This window comes from Lissotriton helveticus, chromosome 3_1, assembly GCF_964261635.1.
Source record: "Lissotriton helveticus chromosome 3_1, aLisHel1.1, whole genome shotgun sequence".
In the NCBI taxonomy this organism is placed as follows: Eukaryota; Metazoa; Chordata; class Amphibia; order Caudata; family Salamandridae; genus Lissotriton; species Lissotriton helveticus.
In genome coordinates, this window is record NC_136061.1 from 82,619,460 (window position 1) to 82,647,024 (window position 27,565).

Sequence of the window (27,565 nt, forward strand, 5' to 3'; positions counted from 1 at the left end):
ATAGGCTAGAGGATATGGCCTAATGGACTAGGGCGGTCGATCTCTAATCTGGAGAACCGGGTTTGAGTCTGGGCAGTGGCGCTCAACATCCTGTGATTCTGGGCAAATCCCTTAATCTCCCGTGCCTAACAAAAAAATGAATGTGTCCTTGTGTAACATAACTAGTGCTCATGTAAAGCGCTTTGATACCTTGGGGTCAAGTAAGCGCTATAAAAAACTCTGAAAGAAAAAAAAACATGTAGAGTAGTATGTATGTCAACAGCTATCGTGTAGCACCATGCTATACGTGACAGCTGGCGGACCAGGTTTCGTCTCTTATGGCAACATTGAAAGCTGGTATTTCCAAACAAAACTACAAATCCCAGAATGCAAAGTGTTATTGACTCATATACCTAACTTTGTTACACGACATATCTTGTCTTTCCAGCAGCACACACAGGGTTATGCTGACAACTCTGGGAACATGGCTTCCATGCGGCCGCAGCTGTCCCCGCCCACCATATGTGAGTATATTCTCTGACTCGCAGAATCATGGGACAAGAGACCGGACCCTGGAAGTGAAGGCGCAGACGACACAGGCTTGATAATGCACAGACAGGTAAAACATTGGCCATGGCACCCCGAGGGCAGCCTTGTCGCCCCAGGCAGCGTGTAGCCGAAGAAGAGGGGGGAGCTAGCCTGGCTTGTTTACCAACCACGGGAGCGTGTCTGTGTGCTTCAGAAAACGAGATACCACTTTCAAAAAGCTATTTTGGGGTATATTTTGGTGTAAATTGTCACAGTTATTGGGGTGAAGAGTGAAAAATAGCCATGAAAGTTAAGGGGAGCAACTGCTGTGTTTAGATGTTATTACCGCACCAGAATGGAACTTTAAGGACACATCGTATAACTTTGGTGTACTGTAGAAGTGCACATCAACGGAATACAGAAAATACATACAAAATGGAGAGGGCACAGTTTGGACGATACCAGGTGTGAATAGTTTGTGTGCCCTATTTTATCCCTATTTACATTCTAAACGCAGTGTTTAATGTTATATTTGCCAGTACCACACCAGTACTCTCTCGTGCTTCTCGTACATGTGTGGACTCCACGGGCTGTGATGGCTGGCCATTTTTCAGAGATATCTGTTTTTTAGCAAATGTAAGCTTCATTTAGAGTAACGCATTGTCCGAGCGCTTGCTTGAAACCACGGTATCGACAAGCAGTGTTCTTCAGAGGAAGCATGCCTAGCCCTCTAGTGCTATGAATGAAACAAACCCCCTCAGGCCCGGCATACAAAGAAACCTGTGCAAAGTTCAAAAACTACTTTTGTCATCTCGTATTCTGGTGCTTCTACCGTCTGGATCAGCTTTGTTTTTGGAACACAGCAGTTCGATAGCTCAGGGGAGTGGAGCTCGTTGAAAAAGTAAACAAACATGCCCTTTCGCTGTGCATGTGACAGGGAGGTAGGGACAGGAAAAGCACCATGCGTGCGTTGTGCTGAAAGGAACCGTGCGCGTGCACATCTCCTGTTCATAAGCGTGCACATCTCCTGTCCCCCTTCCGCTGAAAAATCGATGACAATAGATCTCGCCAAGCGTGCAGCGCATGCGCTGCATCGCTAGGTGAGACCTAAAAATAGCATACAAATAGAGGGAGGCAAGAAGGTAGTTAAAAAGCGGGACAAGATTTAGTACTTATCAGCGCACAAAAAAAACCAACATCCATCCCACATTGCGTAAAAGGGCTACTTTCTATTACGACATTTTGGGTAGAGATTTGGCGTAGATAACAGTCTAGGAAGGTATTGAAGCTAGAAAAATAACATCCACTTTTTGTATAGTGTGGTAAATTTTGATTTTCATAATCCAGTGTGCCCCTGCTTCATCAAAGTTTAACACACTCCGGTTTTATTCTGAATCACGAATATTGCCTGGTTTTTTTTTCCGACCTATTGCCCTACTCTGCGGAAATCTCTTCAAATCTCTCCCTGTCTATAGGAATTTTTGCAGCAATTTTCCGTCCCGTTCTAACTTTCACATGTCGGTGAGGAGGGACACGTGAGGTCATAACATGCGGTAAAACCACCATTCATGTTATTGCCCATCCCGACATTCGAAACTCGAAATGCTGAGGTAAAGGTACCGCAGCGAAAAATCACAATATGGTAGTGCAGTAGCGGTCGGTGGTGGGAGTAGCTGCTGGGCAGTGACGTGGAGAGGGGAAGGATGGGGGTAATAAACTATGTATTATGGAGGATTACAGGTAAGTAAACATATAAATAAATAAAACAAATTTTGTTCGCGCGCACTGCATCCCCAAATGCGAGTTCCTAATTGCGTGTTGCAAAAAGTAGCAATCAGGAGCTCTCCAATTGAAATGGTCATGTAACCCATAGTGCATTATTTGTTTGACTAGGTCAACATGCAGGGTTCTATTAAGGGGGAAAATAGCAGTTATTATTAATTTGCCGAAAGACATTAACTGATCCCCCCATCCCCTTCGGCTACATTTAACAATTCTGGTCACAAAAATGCCCCTTTGAGTGACTGTTTGGTTCTGTGCTCCCAGCGAAGGCGCAAGTGACCAGTGATGACACAAGGTGGACCACGGGCCCTTACCAACACAAACACACTTTTGTGCTATCCGCCATGCATTCGGGCATGCAACCTCAGGGTCGGCTTGGTAAGCGGGCACTCAGGTAATAGGCGATGGGTCGGTGTCTGATTTGCATCTGTGGGACACTTTTCTGGGCAGTATGGAGGCCGAATTGGGAGGGTCTGTGCTGTTCAGATGCTTCCAGCGGCCCAGTGGAGGCCTGAGCAGCCTTTCCGGATGCAGATGGGCATCTATGACCTCCCTTTTACCAAGGGGGTGGAGGTAATGCTGCTCTCATGCTACATGAGAGCAGCAAGGGGATTGTACAGGGAGTCTCTGATTCTGTCCCAGGGGCTGCTGAAACTAGGAAGCAGAGGAGCACCGAGGTGCGAGGCGGCAGAAGCAGCATCAGGTATGTTTTATTTTTTTATTATTCCACCTCCGTGCTCCCCCCACCCCACCACAGGTTATGTGCTACGGCCGCCAACGGCTACATCAGTGGAGCTAATTTTTTGTAGTGGGGGGGGTGCCATTCCTCAGCACTCATGCACACGTGTGAATAGATGTGTTCACCCCATTTTACTTTAAAAGGTGCCACCTCTTTGACATGTAAGAGAACTATACCCATCCTGGTAGGTCAACTGATTGCTCAAGGGAAAAGGCATACAATTGGCAACTCTGAAGAGTCTAATGCTGATGTTAAGGGCAATTGATACCCTTGGTAAAAAGTGGCTAGCAAATGCCTTTCTTGACCGATAGATTGATTATGTCCTTGGGAGAAACCCTTAGAGAGTTGACAATCTATGAAAAGCAAGAATTTGCAGAACAGAAAGGCCTCCCTACTGTAAGGCCTAAATAGGTCCCAACCTCATATCACTTCCTTCTACCACAAATGCCCTAGGTTATAATGCCTTTTAAAAATGACCACAAATTCCCAGCTGAATCCCCAAAACGGTGCAATAATACAATACAATGGATTAAATCCTTTAATTGAGATTCATCAGGACTCAGCGCCCACGGGGATCGAGCAGCTATGGTGTTATAATACATTAATGGAGATGCACAAGGGCTCATGGCCACTGGAGTCCATCAGCAGTAGGCTCTTGTAGTCTCTAGTTTGAGTATATCAATTAATTTAGATACATCAGGACCTAGCAGCAGTAGTCTGTTGTGGGATGAAATCCATAAACAGAGATGCACCAGAGCCCAGAGCTCCTGAGGACCGAGCGGCGGCGGCCTGTTGTTGGATGAAATCCATAAATGGAGATGCACCAGAGGCCAGGGTTCCTGAGGGGCTCGCAGGAGCAGCCTGTTGTTGGATTAAATCCATAAATGGAGATGCACCGGAGGCCAGGGTTCCTGAGGGTCTAGCAGCAGCCTGTTGATGGATTAAATCTATAAATAGAGATGCACCAGAGGCCAGGGTTCCTGAGGCGCAAGCAGCAGCAGCCTGTTGTTGGATTAAATTAATAAATAAAGATGCACCAGAGGCCTGGGTTCCTGTGGGTCTAGCAGCAGCAGCCTGTTGTTGGATTAAATCCATAAATGGAGATGCACCAGAGCCCAGGGTTCCTGAGGGTCTAGCAGCAGCAGCTTGTTGTTGGATTAAATCCATAAATGGAGATGCACCATAGGTCAGGGTTCCTGAGGGGCTAGCAGGAGCAGCCTGTTGATAGATTAAATCCATAAATAGGGATGCACCAGAAGCCAGGGATCCTGAGGCGCAAGCAGCAGCAGCCTGTTGTTGGATCAAATCCATAAATAGAGGTTAACCAGCACCAGGGTTCCTGACGGCCTAGCGGCGGCAGCAGCCTATGGTTGGATGAAATTCATAAATAGAGATGCACCAGAGGCCAGGGTTCGTGAGGGTCTAGCATCAGCAGCCTGTTGTTGGATGAAATCCATAAATAGAGATGCAACAGAGCCCAGGGTTCCTGAGGAGCTAGCAGCAGCAGCCTGTTGTTGGATTAAATCGATAAATAGGGATGCACCAGAAGCCAGGGATCCTGAGGTGCAAGCAGCAGCAGCAGCCTGTTGTTGGATCAAATCCATAAATAGAGGTTAACCAGCACCAGGGTTCCTGACGGCCTAGCGGCGGCGGCCTGTTGTTGGATGAAATCCATAAATGGAGATGCACCAGAGGCCAGGGTTCCTGAGGGGCTCGCAGGAGCAGCCTGTTGTTGGATTAAATCCATAAATGGAGATGCACCGGAGGCCAGGGTTCCTGAGGGTCTAGCAGCAGCCTGTTGATGGATTAAATCTATAAATAGAGATGCACCAGAGGCCAGGGTTCCTGAGGCGCAAGCAGCAGCAGCCTGTTGTTGGATTAAATTAATAAATAAAGATGTACCAGAGCCCAGGGTTCATGAGGGTCTAGCATCAGCAGCCTGTTGTTGGATGAAATCCATAAATGTAGATGCACCAGAGCCCAGGGTTCCTGAGGGTCTAGCAGCAGCAGCCTGTTGTTGGATTAAATCGATAAATAGAGATGCACCAGAGGCCAGGGTTCCTGAGGGGCTAGCAGCAGCAGCCTGTTGTTGGATTAAATCCAAAAATGGAGATGCACCAGAGGCCAGTGTTTCTGAGGGTCTAGCAGCAGCAGCGGCCTGCTGTTGGATGAAATCCATAAATAGAGATGCACCAGAGCCTAGGGTTCCTGAGGGACTAGCATCGGCAGCCTGTTGTTGGATCATATGCATAAACAGAGATGCACCAGAGTCCAGGGTTCCTGGTGGGTAAGCATCAGCAGCCTGTTGTTGGACCAAATCCCTAAATAGAGATGCACCAGTGCCCAGAGTTCCTAGGGGCCTAGCAGTAGCAGGCTGTTGTTGGATCAAATCCATAAATAGAGGTTAACCAGCACCAGGGTTCCTGACGGCCTAACGGCGGCAGCAGCCTATGGTTGGATGAAATTCATAAATAGAGATGCATCAGAGCCCAGGGTTCCTGAGGAGCTAGCAGCAGCAGCAGCCTGTTGTTGGATCAAATCCATAAATAGAGATGCAACAGAGGCCTGGGTTCCTGAGGGCATGACAGCAGTAGTCTGTTGTTGGATTAAATCCATAAATTAAGATACATCAGGGTCAATAAACCACAGTCTGTGGTTGGATTAAACCTATTATTTGAGATGCATCAGGGCCAACAGCCACTGAAGGTCTAGAAGCAGTAATATCTGTTGTTGGATTCAGTCCATTAAATGAGATGTACCAGGATCAAGCAGCAGCAGTCTGTTGTTGGATTAAATTAATGAATTGAGATGTTTAAGGGCCCAGAGCCCATGAGGGTATAGTAGCAGTGGTCTGCTGTCGGATTCAATCCATTAATTGAGATGCATGAGGGCACACAGCTTCCAAGGGCCTATTGTTGAATTAAATGCATTAATTGTATATTCCTGGGCCTAGCAGTAGCAGTATGAGACTGGAGCTTCATGAAGGACACGTCAAACACAAATGAGATAGAGCTTCTAAAACCACCACTCCAACTCAACCAAGTCTGACCATGATCTTGGTTATGACCAACCTCTAAACAGCAAAATTTGCTTTTGTTTCCACACTTACATTTTTTAGTTTTTTTATCGAAATTAATCAATTTCTGCATTAACATCAGTAGCTTTTGCTACTTTATTTAGTGTTTGAAGAGTGACAAACCATCTACTGACTGTAAGAACATTAGAATTTACTACTACTTCAGCTGGTAGCCCTTGGGACTTAAACATCTTTAGGCTGTCTGCTCTGAGAGGGATCTTCAGAGGCAGAGACTGTTGAACTGTTGGGTTTTTACTAACTCCATTACTGTTTTTCCGAAGCTGTGCTGCATTTGCTCCTCGTTTATGGAGCCCACCTGCAGCAGGGACCCCGACTGATGTCCTTCATCTTCACCCGGTTTATGTCACCCTGCCAATCCTTCCATCTTTGACTCCGCAGTCTCACAGGCTGACATCTGCTGCACCATTGCTAACAATCACTGCACAGCCTTTGATATTCCCCACCACAATAGGTGCCTTAGGCCTACCGTCTCCCTCGGCCACCCGGGAAACCACCAACCTGTTCAAGGGTCCAGCAGAAATGAGCTTTTGACATAGTTAATCATGTATCTTTTCCTAGGTGCATAGAATAAAGTCATTCTTCAGTATCCCATGTGTCCCCATTCCCTGTCTGTCGGAGGTGGTGTTGGGGGATGCTGATAGTGAATGGTGTAATCGATTGTTGGCGTGTGGTGTAGAGTGGTCCATCAGAGAAAGGTTCAGTTGGAGGGAGGATGCAGCCCTGATAGGACCTACTTGCTGTAAGGCCTAACATAGAATCAAGGAACGTACCTCCTCCTTGAGTGGCTCCGGACTCTTGTGTGAAGACCATGCATCCAACTACAACATTTTAGCCATGCATTTTTACGGACCTGCTATAAAATGCAGCAAGGTATGGAAGACAAATGGTCCAAGACAAAGAACATAAACATTCAACCAATCATTCACAAAAAATTTGAACAGCCGCGCTACTACATACAAAAAAGGTTTAATCAGTTCTGTATTTTTCTGTACATTAGATATTGTTCATAATATACGGTTCATTGCAACTGAGACAAAATGTCAATAAACATAGGTGCCCACATTCACAACGGGAAGGGGGGTGAAGGTGAAGTGAGGGAAGGATGGAATTACGTAACAGTGAAAGTCATTCAGTGACACAAAATATTACAAATTTCAAGGAAACACTAAACCTGGTCCCCTGGATAACACCAAGGACCAAGAAACAAAAAGCGCTCAAAAAGAGTCAGACTGACAAATGTGCCATCACAGATCCAAAATCCCTGATAACCGTCAATGTTCTGCTTGGGAAAGGGGATTTGGTCGTATTAAATAAAGTCGACGTTTCGACCCGTAAGAAAGGTAGGTATTTGGTCCTTACACGGTGGGTCTTCTTCAGGACAGTATACAGTTGTGGGCGGGCAACCTCCACTATGGTGCAGTGGTAGCTGTACAGCGTCAACGTGCATGGATTGATGTCACGTCTTAAAGTCAAAATCAAATTATCCTGTCACATATCCTCTGATCAAACAGCCGAAAGATATAGCAGACAAAAAGTTCTTGGGTTGCAGGGTCGTACCTTGAAGGAAGTTAATTTTTACCTCGTAAATAGAGCCATTAATTATAGAGACGGTCAGAACAGCGGTGAAACTCCTAAGTACAATCCTCAATCGGAAGGGGTTGGGTAAGTCGTATTGTTTGTGCCTAAATGCCAAACGCCATCAAATAAAGAAACGATCGTTTCCCCAATGCATCATGTCGAATTGAAATGCAGACACGGGGACTGATTGCTGAGTAAAAATCAATTTGGTGCCCCTGTAAGATGAAACCACTCCGACTCCGGCAACCACAATCGGCAACCGGCAACCACAATCGTTTCTTTATTTGATGGCGTTTGGCATTTAGGCACAAACAATACGACTTACCCAACCCCTTCCGATTGAGGATTGTACTTAGGAGTTTCACCGCTGTTCTGACCGTCTCTATAATTAATGGCTCTATTTACGAGGTAAAAATTAACTTCCTTCAAGGTACGACCCTGCAACCCAAGAACTTTTTGTCTGCTATATCTTTCGGCTGTTTGATCAGAGGATATGTGACAGGATAATTTGATTTTGACTTTAAGACGTGACATCAATCCATGCACGTTGACGCTGTACAGCTACCACTGCACCATAGTGGAGGTTGCCCGCCCACAACTGTATACTGTCCTGAAGAAGACCCACCGTGTAAGGACCAAATACCTACCTTTCTTACGGGTCGAAACGTCGACTTTATTTAATACGACCAAATCCCCTTTCCCAAGCAGAACATTGACGGTTATCAGGGATTTTGGATCTGTGATGGCACATTTGTCAGTCTGACTCTTTTTGAGCGCTTTTTGTTTCTTGGTCCTTGGTGTTATCCAGGGGACCAGGTTTAGTGTTTCCTTGAAATTTGTAATATTTTGTGTCACTGAATGACTTTCACTGTTACGTAATTCCATCCTTCCCTCACTTCACCTTCACCCCCCTTCCCGTTGTGAATGTGGGCACCTATGTTTATTGACATTTTGTCTCAGTTGCAATGAACCGTATATTATGAACAATATCTAATGTACAGAAAAATACAGAACTGATTAAACCTTTTTTGTATGTAGTAGCGCGGCTGTTCAAAAAATTTTTGTGAATGATTGGTTGAATGTTTATGTTCTTTGTCTTGGACCATTTGTCTTCCATACCTATAGCTACCCAGGTCCTAATGACATTTTGGGTTTAACCCTGTTATTCATAATCTATCATAAAATGCAGCAAGGCAGGAAATGTCCTTTGCTGTAAGTTCTGAAATGACCCATGGAACCTCGGGTAGTAATATGTTCACAGAGCCAGAGAGGAAGGAGAAGCTCTGATGAGTACGCAGTATGATTTCTTGTTAAGGTGACTCACGAACCATGTGAGCGCAAGAGGCCTGACTAAGTTTGAGGAGGCCAGCCTGTGGCCTTTAAGAGATCTGGATAAAGGTATTTTGCCTCTGTTGAGGCACCCCATGCAGAGTGACTAGAGAAAAGTGCTGGCACTGTGGTCAAGAGGATGGACAAAGGTCTTGTGACAATGCACAGTTCCAGGTACATGGGGCCTGTGCTGGATTGCACCTTGCTCCTAAGAGAGCCTCACCAATTTCATGGATTCCAGGCCTGGGTGGTGGCATGGAGGAGCTGGCTATCTAAACTTGGACATGGTGAAGGAGGCTGTAAAGCTGATATTTTATTGGGATCGTTCTGTAGGCATTGAAGAAGGTCTCACAAAGGCTCCTGGTTACGTTAAAAAGAGAAGACAGACTATCTCCAAAGACATTTGGAAATAGAAATGAGATTGTGTTGTTTGAGGCTGCTCTAAATTGCTGTTTTGTTTGCATTTAATTTATTATTTTGATGTTTGCAATATTTTTAGCTCCTATCAGCTAAAGTGTCTAATGAATTTGAAGTTTGTCTCTAAGGGGCCCAATTCTGCCAGTACACTAAAGATTTAATTTACACTCAGGATAAATTGAATCTAGTAGTTAGTTAATTTCTCTAGGCATTTCAGAAAGTAGCATGCATAAAATTCCAACTGCTAATGGAGCTGAATTGTATTTTCTTTACGTTTGTCTTAAGAAGGTACGTATACCTGCAGCAAAATGGGGCTAGTCATGTGAACAAGACTGTTGAGCAGCCGAAACGTGTTCGGTCCCGAACTGCTGATTTAATAAACAGTTGAACTTCTGCTGTCTTCAAGTGCCCTCTTTCTACCGTAGCAGGGGAAGGCGTGTGGCGTTTAAACAGCGCAAGCACCACCAGCGATTTGGTGCAGGCGGTATTAACCACAGTTTTGGAGGATAAAGATATTTTAATTTCATGAAACATTATTTCCTATGGGTTCTATTTTAGGACTGTGCAGCCATTATTTTCTCTGGAGTCAGTGGTTGGTCATGTGTGGTGCTGGGCTAACTACTGCTCTTACACTTGTAAATGTCTTTTGAGCAACTTTATGTTATGTTATGTAACTAAAAAATTTGAAGCACCTTGTTACCCTGGGGTGTCCTGGCGCTATACGCCACCATCCGATGAAAACTGTAACTGTGCCAGTTGGCGAAAAAGCAAATTACATGAAAAGCCAGGTTTTTAATCCCTTCCTGAACGGAAGGAGTTCTGGTGAGTTTCTTAGAAGGAAGGGGAGGCTGTTCCATGCCTTGGCGGAACAGTAACAGAAGCTCCTGCCACCCCAGCTGATTTTGTTGAAGCGGGAGAGTAACTTGTTTTGCTTGCAAGGAGCGCAAGGCTCTTCCCGGAACATACCACTGTATTGATTGCTTCAGGAAGTCAGGGCCAATGCCATTGAGGGCTTTAAAAACTAAACACATAGCCTTAAACTGTATCCGTGGTTCGACAGGGAGCCAGTGAAGGGCTCTGAGTCCTGCCCTCACCGAGATAAACTTCGGGGTCCCTATAAGCAGCCTAGCAGCCGCATTCTGCACGATCTGGTGTCTGGCCAATTGTCTCTTCTGGATGTTAATAAAGAGCCATTCCAATAATCCAGCCGTGAAAGAATGAGCGCCGTGACTGCTATTTTCAAGCTCTCTTCCGGGAGGAGAAATTTAATTTTACGCAGGATTCTGAGGATGAGAAAACAGGAGGAAACGACCCTACTGATCTGATCTCCATATGCCACTTTTGAATCCAGAATCACTCCAAGATTTTTCGCCGTTTCCATCGGGGTTGGAGGCACGCCCATTGTGTCTGGCCACCAGTCAGGTGTCCACAAATGAGCCGTGTTCCCAAAAATGATGACCTCTGTTTTCCCTGCATTAAGTTTAGACAAATAAACAGTGAATAGCTAGTAAAGTTACTCAAAAGCGTAATAGTAAACTCACAAGTGTCACTTACTCACATGTGTAAGCTACATTTCTTTCTCCCCACATGCATGCTCATATATAGTTTTATGTCTGCCGGGCACTGAGGCTACTCAGTGTGGGAGGTGGCACTTTAGATTAATCAAATCCTAAATAAACCAAGCTGAAGAATCCTCCAGCTGGCCAAAGAGGGGGTCATGTGAATTTGGGGGTGGTGTGTGTCCTGAGAGTCATGGCTCCATCTAAGTGTAGGCAGAGATGAAGGAGAGTGTGAGGGAAGTGCAGACCTTCTTCTTTCTCTGTTACTTCCGGTGCTCGGCTTCAGGAAGAGAGAGCTGGGTTTCTCTGAAAAGGGGACTCAATAGTGTCTTTTCCCGAATACTTACTAGTCCTCTTTTGACTAGAGCATGTGGGGGCTATGTATGAGGGCAGTAGATACAGTTAGAGACAGCAAAAAGGAAATCACATACTCTTTGTCGAAGACGTCCCTAGATCTCCCCCAAGGCCTTCATTACTCTGCAGACGGGTTATGCCGATTCTATAGAAAACAGACTAGTCTCTTTTACTGCTGTTTGCTTTCGCTTCCTTCTGCCCTTCTGCCATTGTGCCAGTTCAGATGTGGAGACCATTGAGGAGCCCGATGGATGCATTTTGGTCCATCTGGACTCTTAGTAGTCGACAAACCTCTACAGAAGGCTTTAGCAAAACGAGGCAGGAATTAATAGAAGCATGCACAACAATGGCCTTATGATGGATAGAGAGGTATGGGAGAAGTTTCTTCTGATTCGTGTTCCACTGTTGTATGTCATGATAATGACTACATAAACAACATGGGGCCTCATTTATGAGGCCGTGCGTCACTTTTACGCCGCCGGTGCGTCACTTTTTGTGACGCACCAGCAGCGTAAATAATGTGCCTTGTTGCACCATATTTACAAAGTGACGCATCTTGGTAGATGCGTCACTTTGTAAACCCATGCACTACATTATACCTACACCAGGTATAATGTATGCAGGGGGGGCGTTCCGGAACAAGAAAGGGTCGTAGAAGTGACGCAGTGAAATCTATAAGATTTCACTGCGCCACTTCTAGGACACAAATGCGCCAATTTCTTATGCCTGCCTCACAGCAGGCGTAAGAATGACGCAGGCCCTTTCACATGGGGCTTGCCCCATGTGAAAGGACACATTGCTGGAGTTGCGTCACTTTTGTGACACACTCCAGCAATGCGTCACTTTTGCGCCATACAGATACGTCAGAAATTCTGACGTATCTGTAACTCCTTGCGCCATAATGCGTCATACTGTAAATATGACGCATCATTGGTGTCGCAAGGAGGGCGCAGTGAAAAGTGACGCATCGCTGTTTTCTCGCAGCGATGAGTCACTTTTTATAAATGAGGCCCCTGCTACCTAAGTATGATGACCAAAACATCCAGAATAAAAAAAAATTAAAGAGCTTTTATGCAAGTACAGGTGGACTTTACTCCACATACTTTACCTTTAATACCTTACCTTTACGTACTTTTACTCTATATATATCAGGTCCAACATATCAAGAAGGTAAATGTATATAAGCATAGGTTTACTTAACCCCATACATTTAAATACTTTGATGATATATAGAACTGCACCAAAATGTTGAGAAATTAAAGCAGTAAATATAGGTTTACTTAACTTCACATTTCTAGCTGGATAATATATGGGTTAAAGTACCTCCTTTCATACATTAAAAGGATATTGCAAATTACTGAGGAGCTCCATAGACATATAAGATTGAGGTCAAATGCAGAATTCCTTTATGAGGTTATGGATTACTAGTTGATATTCAAAATTCTTATCGTGTATGGCAGGGGATACTTTCTTTCTAATAATACATGGTCACAACATAACCTTTCCCACAAACCACGTAAATCCTTAATACATAGCGGTTTCAAATAAAAGAGTGAGAGTGTTTAGAGACATGAAGAATAAAAATAGACTCTCTAATGCAAAATAAAATACATCATAAAGGCTGTGCGATATTGGTTGCAAGATGCTAGAATCAATGTATATTTTTTCTTTTAAAACGGTGCAGTAGCTCAGCATGTGGACAAACACGCAGAACGATTCTAACTTTTCCACAATGGCCTAGGAAGTGCAAAAAATAAACATGTGGCCACAAATGTGTTGCTCCTTTCTGGTAGCCACTGTGCAGCTACAAAAACAGAGCAGAAAGGAAAAAAGCCATGTTTTGTGTTGTTCCTAAAGCAGATGCTCCAATTACTCTTTAGTTCCTTAAACAGCTGCTTCAATTTTGTTCTGCCTTTACCTTCAGCAGCAGGATCTGGCAGCAGGTATCGTGATGTCTGAACTCAATTGTAATAAGTAATTACAGTTGCGTTTTGACGTATTTTCTTTATAATCAGTGGCTGGGTGTGTTCAGGTCGTCTATTATAAATGAATTAGAGACACGTTTTTATACAAGGATTGCAGAATCCCATGTACTACGTATACATATTGTCAAACAACATATTTGTGGAGTTAAGTAAAGTAAACCAATACTTACATAAATGCACTTACCTTCTTGACATTTTGGTCCTTTATATTTTGCCCACCATATTTTCGTAGCACAGTATTCTGAAGTCGATTTTAAGGTGGAATAGCGTGTTAAGGTACATATATGTGGAGTTAAGTAAGAACACCTATATTTACCTACATGCACTCACCTTCTCCAAATGTACCCACCATATTTTGGTAGGACAGTATTCTGGAGTCAGTATTACGGTAGACTATCTGTTTCACTCTTCAAGCAAGGACAGGCCTATGGATACAGAGGGAAAGCAGCGCCCGGCTGCCTCTAATTGGTGTTGATGGGAAAGCTGCTCTCATTAGCTGGTCTGCGCTCCTCCTTCTCGGCTCGCTAGACTTCTAGGAACTGTGACGATAAAAATGCTTCTTGGAGAAAGACCACAACTTCTCCTGTCCCATGATAAGATGTTTTCTTAGAAAGAGATGGCAAGCCATGGGACTCACAATGTCCCCCGGATACCAAAAGTGTGATAAGAAGATGAATGGACCTAAGGGAGCGCCAGCAAGAAATCTAATTTGTGCACAAAAAGAGCAGCACTCTGTGTTACTTGCATAAATCTTAAAATACCGTCGAGAATTCAAATGGCACAAAAGTTCATTAACAGAGGAACACAAGCAAAGGCAAGGCTCTAAAACAGTGATTCTTAACCTTTTGACTTCTGTGGACCTGCACTTAATCATTACTGGATCATGGGAACCCCCCACTGAATCATTATTGGAATCCATGGACCCCCCACTGAGTTGTTTCTGGAAGCAGAGGGCCCCAGCCTAAGCATTTTCAATTATTTGAGCTGCAAAACAAAACACAGGGACCACTCATTGTCCACTGCTCTCATGAGTCAGTCTGCAGATACTAACTTAATTTTTAGCGTTCAATTCCAAATTCCTTCACGTTTACAGAACGTTTTGAACATTTCCAATTGAGCATTTCTTCTTTATTTGTATTCACTTTTTTAATCTGTTAATATTTTTTAATTTTCTAAGCAGCCGTGAACTCCCTGAGTAGGCCGTGCGGACCCCCACGGGTCCAGAGACCACAGGTTAAGATCCACTGCTGTAAAGGCTCTGGGAAGACTGGGTGTTGCCTGGAGGAGCCAGCTACCATAGCAGTAAGTGCAATGAGTGTCAGCAATTAAATTACAAAGTGGGCACAGAGGAGGCTAGCAGTGCTACTACGACTGGATATCCTCATTCACGCCTGTCTCCACTTTTCCTCACTATCGTCCATCGGCCTACTGATTTCCGACAATAAGCTGTAGATTGTTTTAAGCTTTATTGTTCAATTACTTAAAATCGTTACAATATACTATCGTAACAATAATCTAGAAAAGGAAAAAGAGTTAAAACCCACACAAATTGCTACAAATTATAGGGTAGTTAAAACATTAAAAGCCGTTATCCAAATTGGCTGTAAAGTGCAAGTGCACAAAGCTTAGGTGGGAGTAATTTCCACTCTTCTCTTGACCAAATAGGTCTCACCCTCTTTTAAATTCTTTGTTAGGAGATGTTTCATCAAAGTCGTGTCCTGCTTTTTCCCACTCCTGCTGGGCGGCTGCTCAGCCAGGGTCCTTTGATCCTTATACTTTCAGACTGTGGTGGCTTGTCCCATGGTTCAGGCTTGGAGGAGGTTTCGGAGAAGGAGGCTGTGACATATAAAGGAAGTACAAGGAAGGCAGCGCCATATTGGATCAGCGACACCTTCTAGCTGGAGGTTGACCACGGCAAGATGGCAGCCTTCCATGTCTGTATGAATGATTTCCGGTCTGATATGTCTATCTTACACTTGCAGTTGAACTAGGAAATTGTTCACAATTAATTCCCACAATGCCCTCATTACAAGTGACCCGGAAATTCCGGTCCTTCACCAAACACCTGTTGGCACAGCGTTCAGAATTATACAATTTGTAGCAAGTACTAAATCTACTGTATTTTTTCCCAGGTACATTCTGACAGGTCAAACGTTCTGAAACTTACTGGCTAATAAGCCTGTTAAATTTTGAAACTTGCAGAATTTGATGCAAAAATCATGAAATTCCTCAAGTCATTCCCAGGGGCGTAACACAGGCCCCCGCAGCCCACGCGGTGCGGGGGGGCCCCTAGCTCCAAGGGGCCCCATCGGCCTTGAGTCTGGCCGGAGAGCTCCTGATTGAGCCTGGAGGGGGGCCCCCTAAGTACTGTGCAGGGAGGCCCCCTCACTTTTCGTTATGCCAGTGGTCATTCCCCATTTTTAGGTGAGAAACGCAGAATCCCAGGGTTCAGGGCCATCATAATTAGGACCTGAAGGACAAGTCTTTGTGAGAGCTTCACCGAGCTTCAGGGATCCAGCCACGTTGCTCTCTTCACACCTTACTCCTGTATTCCATTGTTTCTTTCTCATGGGCTATCAGTTTCTATGACTTACTGTTTGTGGTGTGCATTGCCTTGTTCAGTGGATTGTTTTGATTATGCTTTTTGCACTTTTAGGTGCTTGCAACAATTACACCAACTTGTTCATTTGAAGATTGCTACATAATTTGGACACCAATTTCTCAAGTAACCCGGCTTCGCCTTTCTTTCTTTGCAGGAGGTGTCCAGGGTTGCCTCTGGGGCAGGTTGTCCTTACCCTCCATACTCTGTGGGGTAAGGTAACGAGCCAATGGCATAACCTAAAATGATGCCCCCCCCCCCCGGCAAAATGTGAATAGGTGCCCCGGCATCTCACATACCTCACAGATATTCATTGGCCTTGGGTGGAATGAGGCCCCTCTGAAGAGCTTGGAGGCCCCTGAAGGGTTGGGAGAACCCCTCCACCGCAGGGGCTGCAGTGGCCTGCGTTACGCCCCTGTAACAAGCAAAATACGACCACTCGTTTCCAGTCTTACAACGAGGATCATTTTTCACATTGGACTGCCAATCTCAAGATGGTGGAGTAACACTGCTGTGATCACATGACCCCAATAGACATCCAGATAATAGCATTGTGGTAAAAAAATATCTACTGTGGCTAGCTGCAGCCGGAAGTGGATGCACCCTGAGGTCATTGAACAAGCTACAATCAGTGTGGACACTGAGCCTATGAACTCCAAGTCACTTTGCATCTTCCTCTGCAAGGCTTTCTGCAAGCACCGTGAGCTCCTCTTACAAGGAGCTCTGCTCCATACTGGCACGGCACCATATAGCTGGTCCTGAGCATTCGTTTTTAAATCATGGCGATCAGGTACATTCATGCAACTGATGTAATGAACCAAAGACTGCAGCCCCCATAGTTCTTTGATGTGTGCAATTTAAGCCAGGATTGGAGACACACTGATCTGCCAAAGATTGATCAGCAATGCTGGACACTAATTACTGACATGGTGAACTACCAGTGACCTCCTGGGTTAGTACATGCTGCCCGGGGGGAGGGAGGGGGACGATAGTCTTCTGTGCAGTGGTTACTTGCCTCCTGCAATCTGTACATCAAGAGTGCTTTTTGTGAGTTGTCAGGAAACTCTTTCCAGTAATAATAAGCATTGGCAAAGCCAATAGGTGTGGTGTTGGCCTTCAGCCTTCTGGCAATTCTTGTTTTGTTTTGTCATGGTTTTGCAAAACGTTATTGTTAGGGTGTTTGTCAGACCCTAATCATTAAAAAAAAAAATTGCTAAAGGCAAAAAAGTTTTGTGGAGTCTAAAAAAAATACACATTACCATATTTCTATATGGCACTGAAGGCAACTACTTTGTATATGGATGTGTTCCTGATGAAAGGATGGCGTGCTGTAACTCACACTGAGGTCAGCCAATGGCTGAAGTGGGGTGATACATTGCCTCTTAATGCATGCTGGAGTGGGTGGAAGAAAAACGTGATTGATACCAACCACAGACTAATGGGTGAAGTCTGGAAGAAACCTCTAACAGTAACTATGTTATACCCATAATTGTAGTGAAACCCCAAAGGCCTTGGCTAACACAGACCGAAAAAAGTTAATCAGTCAAGCATTGGCTGTTAGCCTCTTGCCTTTGAGAAAAAAAGAAGGAAAGGAAGACAGAAGGCAAGCAAGAAAGAAAGATGACAAGACAAAATGCAAGAACAAAGATACGAGAAAGAAAGAAGGAGAGAAAGAAAGAAAGAAAGAAAGAAAGAAAGAAAGAAAGAAAGAAAGAAAGAAAAGTAAAGAAGAGAAAAAGAGGGAAAAGGAAGAAAATAAGGGCTGAAAGAAGGCAAAAGAAACCAAGAAAAAGGAAAGAGTAAGATGAAAAGTGAGAAAGTGAGAAGGAAAGAATGAAAGAGGGTAAGAATGAAAGAGAGCAAGAAAACAAAAGAAAGATGGAAAGAGAGAACGAGGGAGAAAGACAGAAGGAATGAGAGAAGAGAGAAAGAAAGAAAGAAAGAAAGAAAGAAAGAAAGAAAGAAAGAAAGAAAGAAAGAAAGAAAGAAAGAAAGAAAGAGAAAGAAAGAAAGAAAGAGGACAGAAAGGAGGAATGATAAAGAAGGAAGGAAAGAGAGAAATAAAGAGAGAAGGGAAGAGAATGTCAGCAAAAGAAAAAGAAAGCAGAACATAGACTTATGAAAGAGAAAGAAAGAGAGAAGGAAAAGATGCCAGAAGGAATGAAAGACGCAAGAATGAAAGAAGGCAAGAAAAAGAATGAAAGAAAGAACCTGAGAAGGAAAGAAAGAAAGAAAGAATGAACGAAGATCTAAATCAGGTCCTTAGTCTGAAGGGCTCTTTGTCTGTACTTCAGTTTTTTAAGTACATGCTTTTTCATGCCTTTTTTAGGTCTCGTGACCTACAATGCGCGCAAGCGCATTGAGGGATCGAGAATTCAAGTGCTCAAAATCCTCATGAAACCACTAGCTTTTTGCTGCGGTTTTCATGAAGTTCACGTGGCCACAGGCACGCGCTTTTGGGCCATAAACTTGCATTTCTCCTCCCCCTCCCCAGCCAGCTTCCCCAAGGCCGTAGCAGCACTCCTCCCACACCAGCACCTCCCCTCTCTCTCCCCGCAAACACAGCCTTGCCCTAGCAGCACTCCTCCCACACCAGCACCTCCCCCCTCCCACACCAGCACCTCCCCTCTCTCTCCCCGCAAACACAGCCTTGCCCTAGCAGCACTCCTCCCACACCAGCACCTCCCCCCTCCCACTCCAGCACCTCCCCTCTCTCTCCCCGCAAACGCAGCCTTTCTACGTACATGTATTATAATTGCATTGATATAGCGCACGCTACCCCTGGCATGGCTTTGAAGCGCTTTAATTCAATACACGTACGCCACACCCCCCACACTGACTGGTGTGTCTATGCCCGGCTTCACCTCAGGGACAGTTCGTATGCTCCTCTGCAATTCTGGCTTTGCTCTTTCCTCGCCATCTGCTGCTTGGACAGGGTCACTGAAAGAAGCCCTGCAGACAGGGCCCCAGGGAGAGGAGGAAACAGGAAGTCATAGAAGGCGCCGCAATAAAAAGGCAATTATTAGCAGAGATAAAGTTATCCGGTGTGCACCGGGCGCAACAGCGGAGCCGTGCAGTGCACTGCACATGGCAGAGGTAAAGCCCAACATCGGTGCTCAATGGTACACACAGAGACAGGAGGTCTCTGCTCACCAAGTTGCAAGACAACCCCACACTAGGGATTGTCTAGGATGGGTCAGTGGTGCTGCAACATAAGGAATCTGAGTGCCTCGGGACCCTGCATCCATAGGCGCGCAGCGCTAGTTTTTTTCTTTACATTTTATATTTTTTTGTCCGTCCGATCGAGCTGCTAGCTCACTTTAAGCACAGCCTTCAACTTCTTTCCTCACCGCTACCGAGATCTGACCTCCTGTAATTACCGGGGTCAGCAACGCACAGTCCTAAAGGGGCTCCCGTTGCACTCCCCAGAGGTCAGTGTATACTGTGATTACATCGACCCCGGCCATTAGCTCACCAGCACAACTGTACTGTGCGCCTACGGGGGTGGGCGCGAGGTGGGTAATAGCACGCCAGTATAGAATAAATGGCCTCACTTTATACCTCCATTTAAATGGGCGGCTAACTTCCAAGGCGAGCACATGTAGAGCGCTACACCACAGCATAAAGGCCCTTACAGGGGCAATGCCAAAGCGAGGCTTGCAAGCCGGAGGTAAGTACCCTGTACCCTACAGGCTTTTTTTATAATTCACACCTGCAGTACGACGTTATTGTACATGTTTAAAATGCTAGAAACAAAGCAGCATTTGATTCTACGTACATGTATTGTAATTGCATTGATATAGCGCTCGCTACCCCTGGCATGGCTTTGAAGCGCTTTAATTCAATACACGTATGCCACACCCCCCACACTGACTGGTGTGTCTATGCCCGGCTTCACCTCAGGGACCGTTCGTATGCTCCTCTGCAATTCTGACTTTGCTCTTTCCTCGCCATCTGCTGCTTGCCGATTCACATCCCTGCCCCCCCCCCCTCCTGCCTCCGAGAGCTTCAAAGGGATCTGCTTCCCCACCCACTGTTTCACACTTCACGGCCGCCCGCCCTCCACAGCAATGCCAGATTCCGCTGCTCTTTGTGGGACATTTGTTGAAGGAAGGTCACTTGTGTTGTGGTGTCAGAAACTCAAAGGGGTCTGCGGCTGGTACTGCATTCTTGTTCCGTGCTATGCTCGTTAGTAATGGCACAGTTCGAATACTGCTAAATACTTTGGCATTTATGTTTTGAACAGTGGAATACATGAGGAAATGCAACAAACGTACCTATTTTATGTTTGTGGCTGTATGAACATCTGTTGCTGTATTTTACTTTATAGGTGAATAAATACATTTAAGAGGCCGCCTTTATTTAGAGTATAATACACACCTTAAAAGATATCTGATTCATTCACGCATTTATCAACAACCGCCTTTAACCTCCCCCATAATTCCCCGGAATCTGGCAGGCCTTCCAAGCGCTGCTCGGAGTTGTCAAAGAGCCCCTTACAGATCGAATCATATTTGCATGGGAAATGTTGCCAGGCGGGTGTGCTCCCCCGCACAGTGACACCCCCAGTGAAGAACTCTGCTGTACACAAGCGCTCTTCTCCAAACCGCCTTAAAGACAACCTTAGGCGCTTTTTACGACTCGTCAACATATGGATATAAGGAAGGTTGGGAGAAGGTAGAGAGATCAGCTATCTCCTTTCGCCTGCTATCGCCCAGAGGCAGCAAGGACAATCTAAAATACAGTATGTTTTGAAACAGAGTTTGCATGGATAAAATTGCTTTCTAGGCGCTTCCTATGAAGCAGCTTCTATGTGTTGATGAAAGGGAATTTAACGCTATGTTTATATGAGATGAGTTAGTAAATATTCCATTGCACACGAGCAGACAGTGTGCTCTGTGTTAACAAAGGAAGCCGGCGGTAACCAAGCATTATAGAAAGAATAATGTATTTACATATAACGCTGGTGCAAGACTCTCCCTATTTAAGCGCCATAAATAACCACTGCTACCCAGCTTAGATGATGATTGTGACAAAACATGGTAGAGTTCTGTGCCCGGCTTCACCTCAGGGACAGTTCGTATGCTCCTCTGCAATTCTGGCTTTGCTCTTTCCTCGCCATCTGCTGCTTGCCCATTCACATCCCTGCCCCTGCTCTCTATGTTACTCTTCCAACCAAATGCTTTCCCCCCCCATTTGTTTACATCCCCAACACCCAGCTCCTCCATCGCTGCTTCCTCTGAGCCTCTTCCCACTGAAAATAAAACAAGCATTGGCATAGACAATAGGTCTCGCTTTTGGGACCTTCTAAGTATTTTCTGATGGAGAGAGAGAGTAATTTTTTTAGACCCCCCCTCTCTTCTTTCTCTCCCTCTCCCACTCCCTCTTCCCGCCCCTCCTTCCCTCACTCTCTTGCTCTCTTCCTTCCCTCTCTTTCTTTCTCTCCCTCTCTCCTCTTCCCTCCCTCCAACCCCTCTCTCTCTCTCTCTCTTTCTCCCCCTCCTTCTTACCTACCCTCTCTCGCCCCTTCCTTCTCTCTCTCTTGCTCCCTCTCCCCTTCCCTCTCTCCATCTCTCGGCCCTTCCTTCTCTCTCTCCCCCTTCCCTCCCTCTCCTCACTCTCTCTCTCCCCCCTTCCTTCTCTCTCTTGCCATCTTGTTACAAATGTCACAAAAAGATGTTAATATTTCATTTCTGTTCTTGGATTTTCATCACAATAAAATGCACTGAACATAATCTTCCCAAAAGTTATTTACAAAAGTTGAAGCTATTGCCATTATAAATTACAATAACTTTTATTTAAGTATTAATTATTAAAAAAAAAAGCCATTGTTATTTGTAATATTAATACATCTAAGTCATGTAAATACAACACATATTGCAGTACAAATGCTATAGGTGTCACGTTTGCAAAAGTCAAAACTATTGGTGTTGTAAATGACAAAGCTATTAATTTCGCAATTTTCAAAACCAAAACATAAATCAAAATTGTGTCATTTACAATACCAATACCTCAAACTTTCCTAATGCGAGACCTATTGGCAACGCCAGTGCTTGTTTAGTTACCTGCATTTTAAGAGAAGAAGTGGAGTTTCCAAATTTTCAAATTTCTACATCATGCAGACTAAAGAGAGAAAGCTTTTTTGCGGTCTAAAAATTCACAGAATCACAGGGTTTGCAACAGCAAAAAGGCTTGTAACAATGGACGGAGTCCTTTTGCCCCAATAACGTCTTTCTGACTCTTTTGCAACTTTTTCAGAATCTCAAATAGGAAGGGTCTTGGAAAAGGGCATGAATTTATGTGTCAATTGTTTGTGATCAAAGTTGCTGTTGAAAATTATTTGATCAGTAATCCACCACCATGTTGGGGTGATAACTGATACGCCAAGGGGAAGCAATCCCCGTTGGACACCTTTCCCCCTAGGAGCTGTTTTCTGACTGCAGCCTCTGCGGAAACAGGCAGTGCACCGGAAGCTGGTCCTGCCAAAATCTTACCAAATCAGTAAAACATTTTGGAAACATCTGTAAAACGACTTTCTGTTTGGGAATGACAAGGCAGGGTCAGAAGTCTGCTGTCCTTTAGAGGCATCTATACTTGCATTTGTATTTAAGCACCTGGGTCACAAACTGAGACCGACTAAATAAATATTCAGAGGTATTTTGCTTTGTGACCCACTCACCCCCAACCTTCCGTCCTTCCCCCCCCCCCCCCCCCCCCCCCCCCGGCGAATGGGCAAACCTATTAGTACATAGGTTGCATTGCAAATTGCGCAATAGTTCTCAGAGTGGTTGGTGTGTGACAGTTTGCAAATCAAACATCCTTGTGAATGGGTGTTCATACATCGAACTCAAAATGTATATCTCACTGACAATGACACTGGACCTGATTCACAAAGGTAGAGTTAGACCAAAAGACTACTTTTCTGTATTCACAAAGGTAAGTTACTACTTGTAACTTTACTACTAGTAAGCTTACTCGTAGTAAAGTTACTGGTAGTAACTTACCTTTGTTAATACTGAAAAGTAGTAAAGTTAGACTCTTGGTCGAAGTTAGATTTTTAGTCTAACTTCACCTAGTGCCTGGTGCAAGGGTGCCTGCGTTGGCGCTAGGCAGCTACATTTAATGCTAGCGCTAGGAAAAACACAGGGGTGCGTTCTGAAAATGTCAGAGCGCCGACGCTGCAAAGTTTGGCTCAGCTTAGCACTATGCCATCTTGTAAATATGCCCCTATGGGTCTAGCATACAGGCACTGTTGTTTTTGAAGCGCCTAAAGCCACACAACAGTGGTGACAAGTGCTACAGGAAAAACTATTTACTATTCTTCATGATTATGATCTTATTGTTATTGTTGTTTGTGTTGTGCATATTTACTACAGTTAGTATGATTATTATTACTGTCCCTATTATTGCTATATTCATTTTGTTACTTTTATTACCACCTTCATTGTCATTAATATTTCTCAGCTGATGGAGTCACACCTGCTGTTGACATGCATGGAGTTAACACCCGTCCCTGACTGCGCGGCGCGCGGCTGAGGCCGGGCCCTGATTGCGGGGCGCGCGGCGGAGGCTGTGCTCTGATTGCGCAGCGCGCGGCCGAAGCCGGCCCTGATTGCGCGGCGCGCGCTCGCCGCGGCCTGGCTTTCAACACACCTGAGACGTCTCCTCACCGGGCTGCTATGAGCGGAATGTCTGCTCGGCACAATGCACGGATTATTGCAAAGGTCGCCGGCAGCCCGCCGTCCCCTGGCTCGCTGGAGCTCAGGGTTCCGGTAGCCAAGTGTCTGGGCCGCTTTCAGTTAAGGTAGACACTGGAATGCGAAGCTCTCCAAGCATCCCTCAGGTGCGCGGCCCCGGCAGAGACTCTCGGAGCCTCAAACACCTGAGCTGCTCAGGCGGGGCCCTGCTGCACTCAACAGGAACCCCCCCACCCCCGCCACATTCCCGCGCGACAAGAATCACACCTTCAGGGATTGCGTCACTTTGGGGAAACAATACCTGAAACATACCTCCGGCTGCACAGCAGACATGAGGTCAGCGCCCAGAGTGTGGCAAGCACCGCTGTGCACTTCCTGCTATGCAAATGTGCTGGCTTCTTGCCCTGCAAGACGGGGCCATCCATCAGACACTGCAAGAGGTGATAATTGCTGCCTGGGCGCTTCGACGCCTCGTCGAGGTAGTAAGCGCTATATAAATCAAATTACAATACAACACACCTATGTTGCTGCTTGCGACTACTGTGATTTTATCAGCCTGGCTGTTGGTGATCACATATACATTGTGTCCGACTCACCTTTCTCCTACTTCTCTTCTCATCTCCCACTTTCCTCTCCTCGCCGCAGGGGGGCACAGATACGAGCCGATGACAACCCACACACCAAACATACGATTGTTGCAGGCATGCTTACAAAAGGCCGTATGTAACCCTACCGGCTTATAATGTGGTCAAAAATTCTCTGTCTCTCGGGCCCAGGTGCTGTTGTGTGGCAGGGACCTTGTCTCTCAGACCCAGGTGCTGGCGTGTGGCAGGGACCTTGTCTCTCAGACCCAGGTGCTGGCGTGTGGCAGGGACCTTGTCTCTCAGACCCAGGTGCTGGCGTGTGGCAGGTACCTTGTCTCTCAGGCCCAGGTGTATTCTGATGCATTATCAGCTTTACAAAACATTGTAAATCTGGTAATCTATCAGGTTCCATGAATGTTGCCCCTTTAAAGCAGAGTAATGTGGGAAAGGGGCCTATATTTACAAGGCCATGAAAAGCAATGCAGAGTGACTTTACGTGGTTTTTTAATACCTTAGCTGCTATGGAACGTCCAGCTCCAGTGTTGGACGTTCCATTGCGCAGGTGCAGTTCGAACGTTCAACGGCCGACGGCAGCACTACGGAGGTAGTGGTGCCGTCGGCCGTTGGTCGTGCGCAGCACCTAAGGTGTTAAATATGGGCTAACCCATTGCATCACTCATGTGTCAAAAATAGTGACGCACCGGCGGCACAATTGGCTTCTAAAGGTGGCCCCATGAGTCTGAATTGCAGATATCCCACATGTCTTATTACAAGTGCTATAGGATATAATGCCCTTGTGATATATGGCTCTTATAGAGACATTAGGGTGAATACGTTGATTTTAAGCAGAGAAATTCACTGCTCTGAGCAAACAAATGGAAGCAAACCACTGATTCTACATCATCAAGGAATGATAGGGTGACCAGACGTCCCCGTTTTCCCAGGACAGTCCCCGTTTTTGGAGAAGTGTCCCCGTGTCCCGACACTTTTCTCCAAGTGACTCAAATGTCCCCGTTTTCAAACAGTGTCCCAGGTAAACACAGAAATGTCCCGGTTTTTCATTGTTCCGGTTGAGCATGCACGTGCATGCTCTCTTTGCACTGGCATTTGCTAGACTGTGATGTTTTATTGATTTTTGGCAAATATGTGCTATAGTCCTTAAAAGTGTAAATGTAATAAGAAGTACTAATGCTGCTGTGTAAAGGAGAGAGGCGCCAATAAAATACCTCATATTTGATGTCTGGAATGCTTTGTCTCGGCCTGTGGAGGGAGCTGTCATTGTAGTCATTTTTCTATGTCTATGACAACTGTCAAATAATCCTACTTTTATGTCGATGGTTACTGCAAACCGTAGTCCTACTTCTATGTCTATGACTTGTCCCTGTTTTTTGCTTTGAGAATCTGGTCACCCTAAGGAATGAGCTCTTTGAGAGCTTGTTAGGTCAACTGTGGAGCGCAGAGCATAGAGCTACAAGGGAAGGGGTGGAGGGAAGGCACAGAGAGTAGAGGGCGGGTGTATTTACTTCTACATTTGGGATAAGAGGAGATTCTGTGTCATGTATTTCTCTCCCATTACTCCTCTGCCCCTGTGCAGCTGCTGAAAGCAGAGGCAGATGTTTTTGGGGGACATACATGACATTAAATTATAGCTGGGCAGAGAGTGAATTACACTTATGTTTTTCACGTCGGGGTTCTGAGTGCTATCATGGACAACTCGAGCTTTGCTCTAATTGTCTATTTGAAGTCACTCAGAACCCCTTGGTGAAAGAAATTCACTTGATACACTGTTACCATCTATATTTCTATATGTAATAAGGAGGATAGAATATCCGTCATGTTCGTGATGGAATAACCCTTCTGCAAACACTAAAGTAGGCACTATGCCAGCCTCATGATAATTTGGATAACTTTGTACTTTCATGATTCACAAAATTGCTCTACATATGCCAACTATGCAGGCATATTTAAAATTTCAACCATTCCCTGGTCTAGAGGCTCAGCCGGTCCCAGTTGCCAATAATGGTGACTAACAGATTTTAGATAGGTTATCACTCGGTCAAAGCAGCAGGGGTGATCTACTTTTGTGAATATCAGCTTTAACCCCTTGCATGCTTGCGACGGCCGGGAGCCGGCACGCGTCACGTTGGGCGTGTGCGCAGGACGGCCCCCGGCCGCCCGAATCCCGCCCACTCTGTAAAACCCCAGCGCAGCACGAACATTCGCGCCGCATGCAAGGGGTTAATAAAGCACTGTGAGACGGCCATTTTGTGGTAATAAAAGATCTGACATGCAAAACCTAATACTGTTGGCCCTGGCTGCTCGGAATATACCAGTCAGTCAAAATACTTTCTTTCAATCAAACAGATCAACAAAGTAAAAATAATAAAAACAATATACATAACACAAAAAGAGGTAAAAAAACAGACCAGTTGTTATCATAAAAGAAGATGCAGTGTTAGAACATATTGTGTGAGCAAGGCACATATACAATAAAAAAGAGTCTAAACAATGATTCCATTAAGCACGTCCCTACATTATTTGCTCATGGGATGAAGCTGAAGGCCACCCCACAGCTCCCACATTTTATTGACACTTAGAGCAACTTATCCAGATTGCCATACGAAATGATGCCACGCCAAAAAACAAGAGCTGTTGTGTAATAGCACTCAGAATTAGAAAAGTAGCCTGGTAGCTCCTATTAGCCTGGTTCTTGCAAAGAGGAACAATCCATTTTCTCCGAAATCTACTATACTCAGGGCAAAAGAGTAATAGGTGTACTAAGGATTATAGGTATATACCTTAGATTGTGCATTAGACTGAATCTTATGTTAAGGAGATGCGGGAACTAAGACAAACCTCACCCCACTCATCTAATAGTTACGAGATAAGTCTTGAAATGGGCCTTTGATAATTCGTAACCTTCTTGCAGAAATTTTGCACTGATGCAAAAACAAAAAAAAAGATCAAAGCAAACCCATTTTTCACAATTTTTCTGTTTGTGTAACAAAGAATGGGAGCAAGTTTGGTCCCACTCCATTTAGGAAAACAACTAACTAGAGGAGCTTTCGCCGAACATGTATAATAACCTGTTTTCCTTATAAATCATTTTCATATGAGTCACATAAATATCTACATATATACATATTTTTTTTAAAGAAATTTTTGTCCCGAAATAAAGCTTTTTAAAAAGAGAGCAAGCTCATTTAGCATCCTTTTTTGCTATTTATGTGATTTAAAAAAATGGAACAAACTGAATTTTCCTCGAAATCCAAACTTTTATGTTAGAAAAGTGGTAAACATTTATTCTCTTCACTTTATATTTTGTAAAGACAGCAAAA

The 27,565-nt window shown here is 44.9% G+C and overlaps 1 protein-coding gene across 5 annotated transcripts in view; it reads left to right on the top strand.

Annotated features, from left to right (window-relative positions):
• The window catches only part of LOC144824416 (uncharacterized), a 552,506-nt gene that overhangs the window by 286,406 nt on the left and 238,535 nt on the right, over positions 1–27,565 (top strand). For 3 of the 5 annotated variants that reach the window (XR_013608938.1, XR_013608937.1, XM_078683524.1), the window contains one exon: positions 428–598. Coding sequence is in view for 2 of the 5 variants with exons in the window: in XM_078683524.1 (XP_078539650.1) it covers positions 428–584 (157 nt within the window). In the remaining 3 variants the exon portion in view is untranslated. Of the gene's footprint in view, positions 1–427; positions 599–16,103; positions 17,597–27,565 lie in introns of those variants that run through there. The other 2 variants (XM_078683525.1, XR_013608939.1) reach the window with 2 other exon arrangements.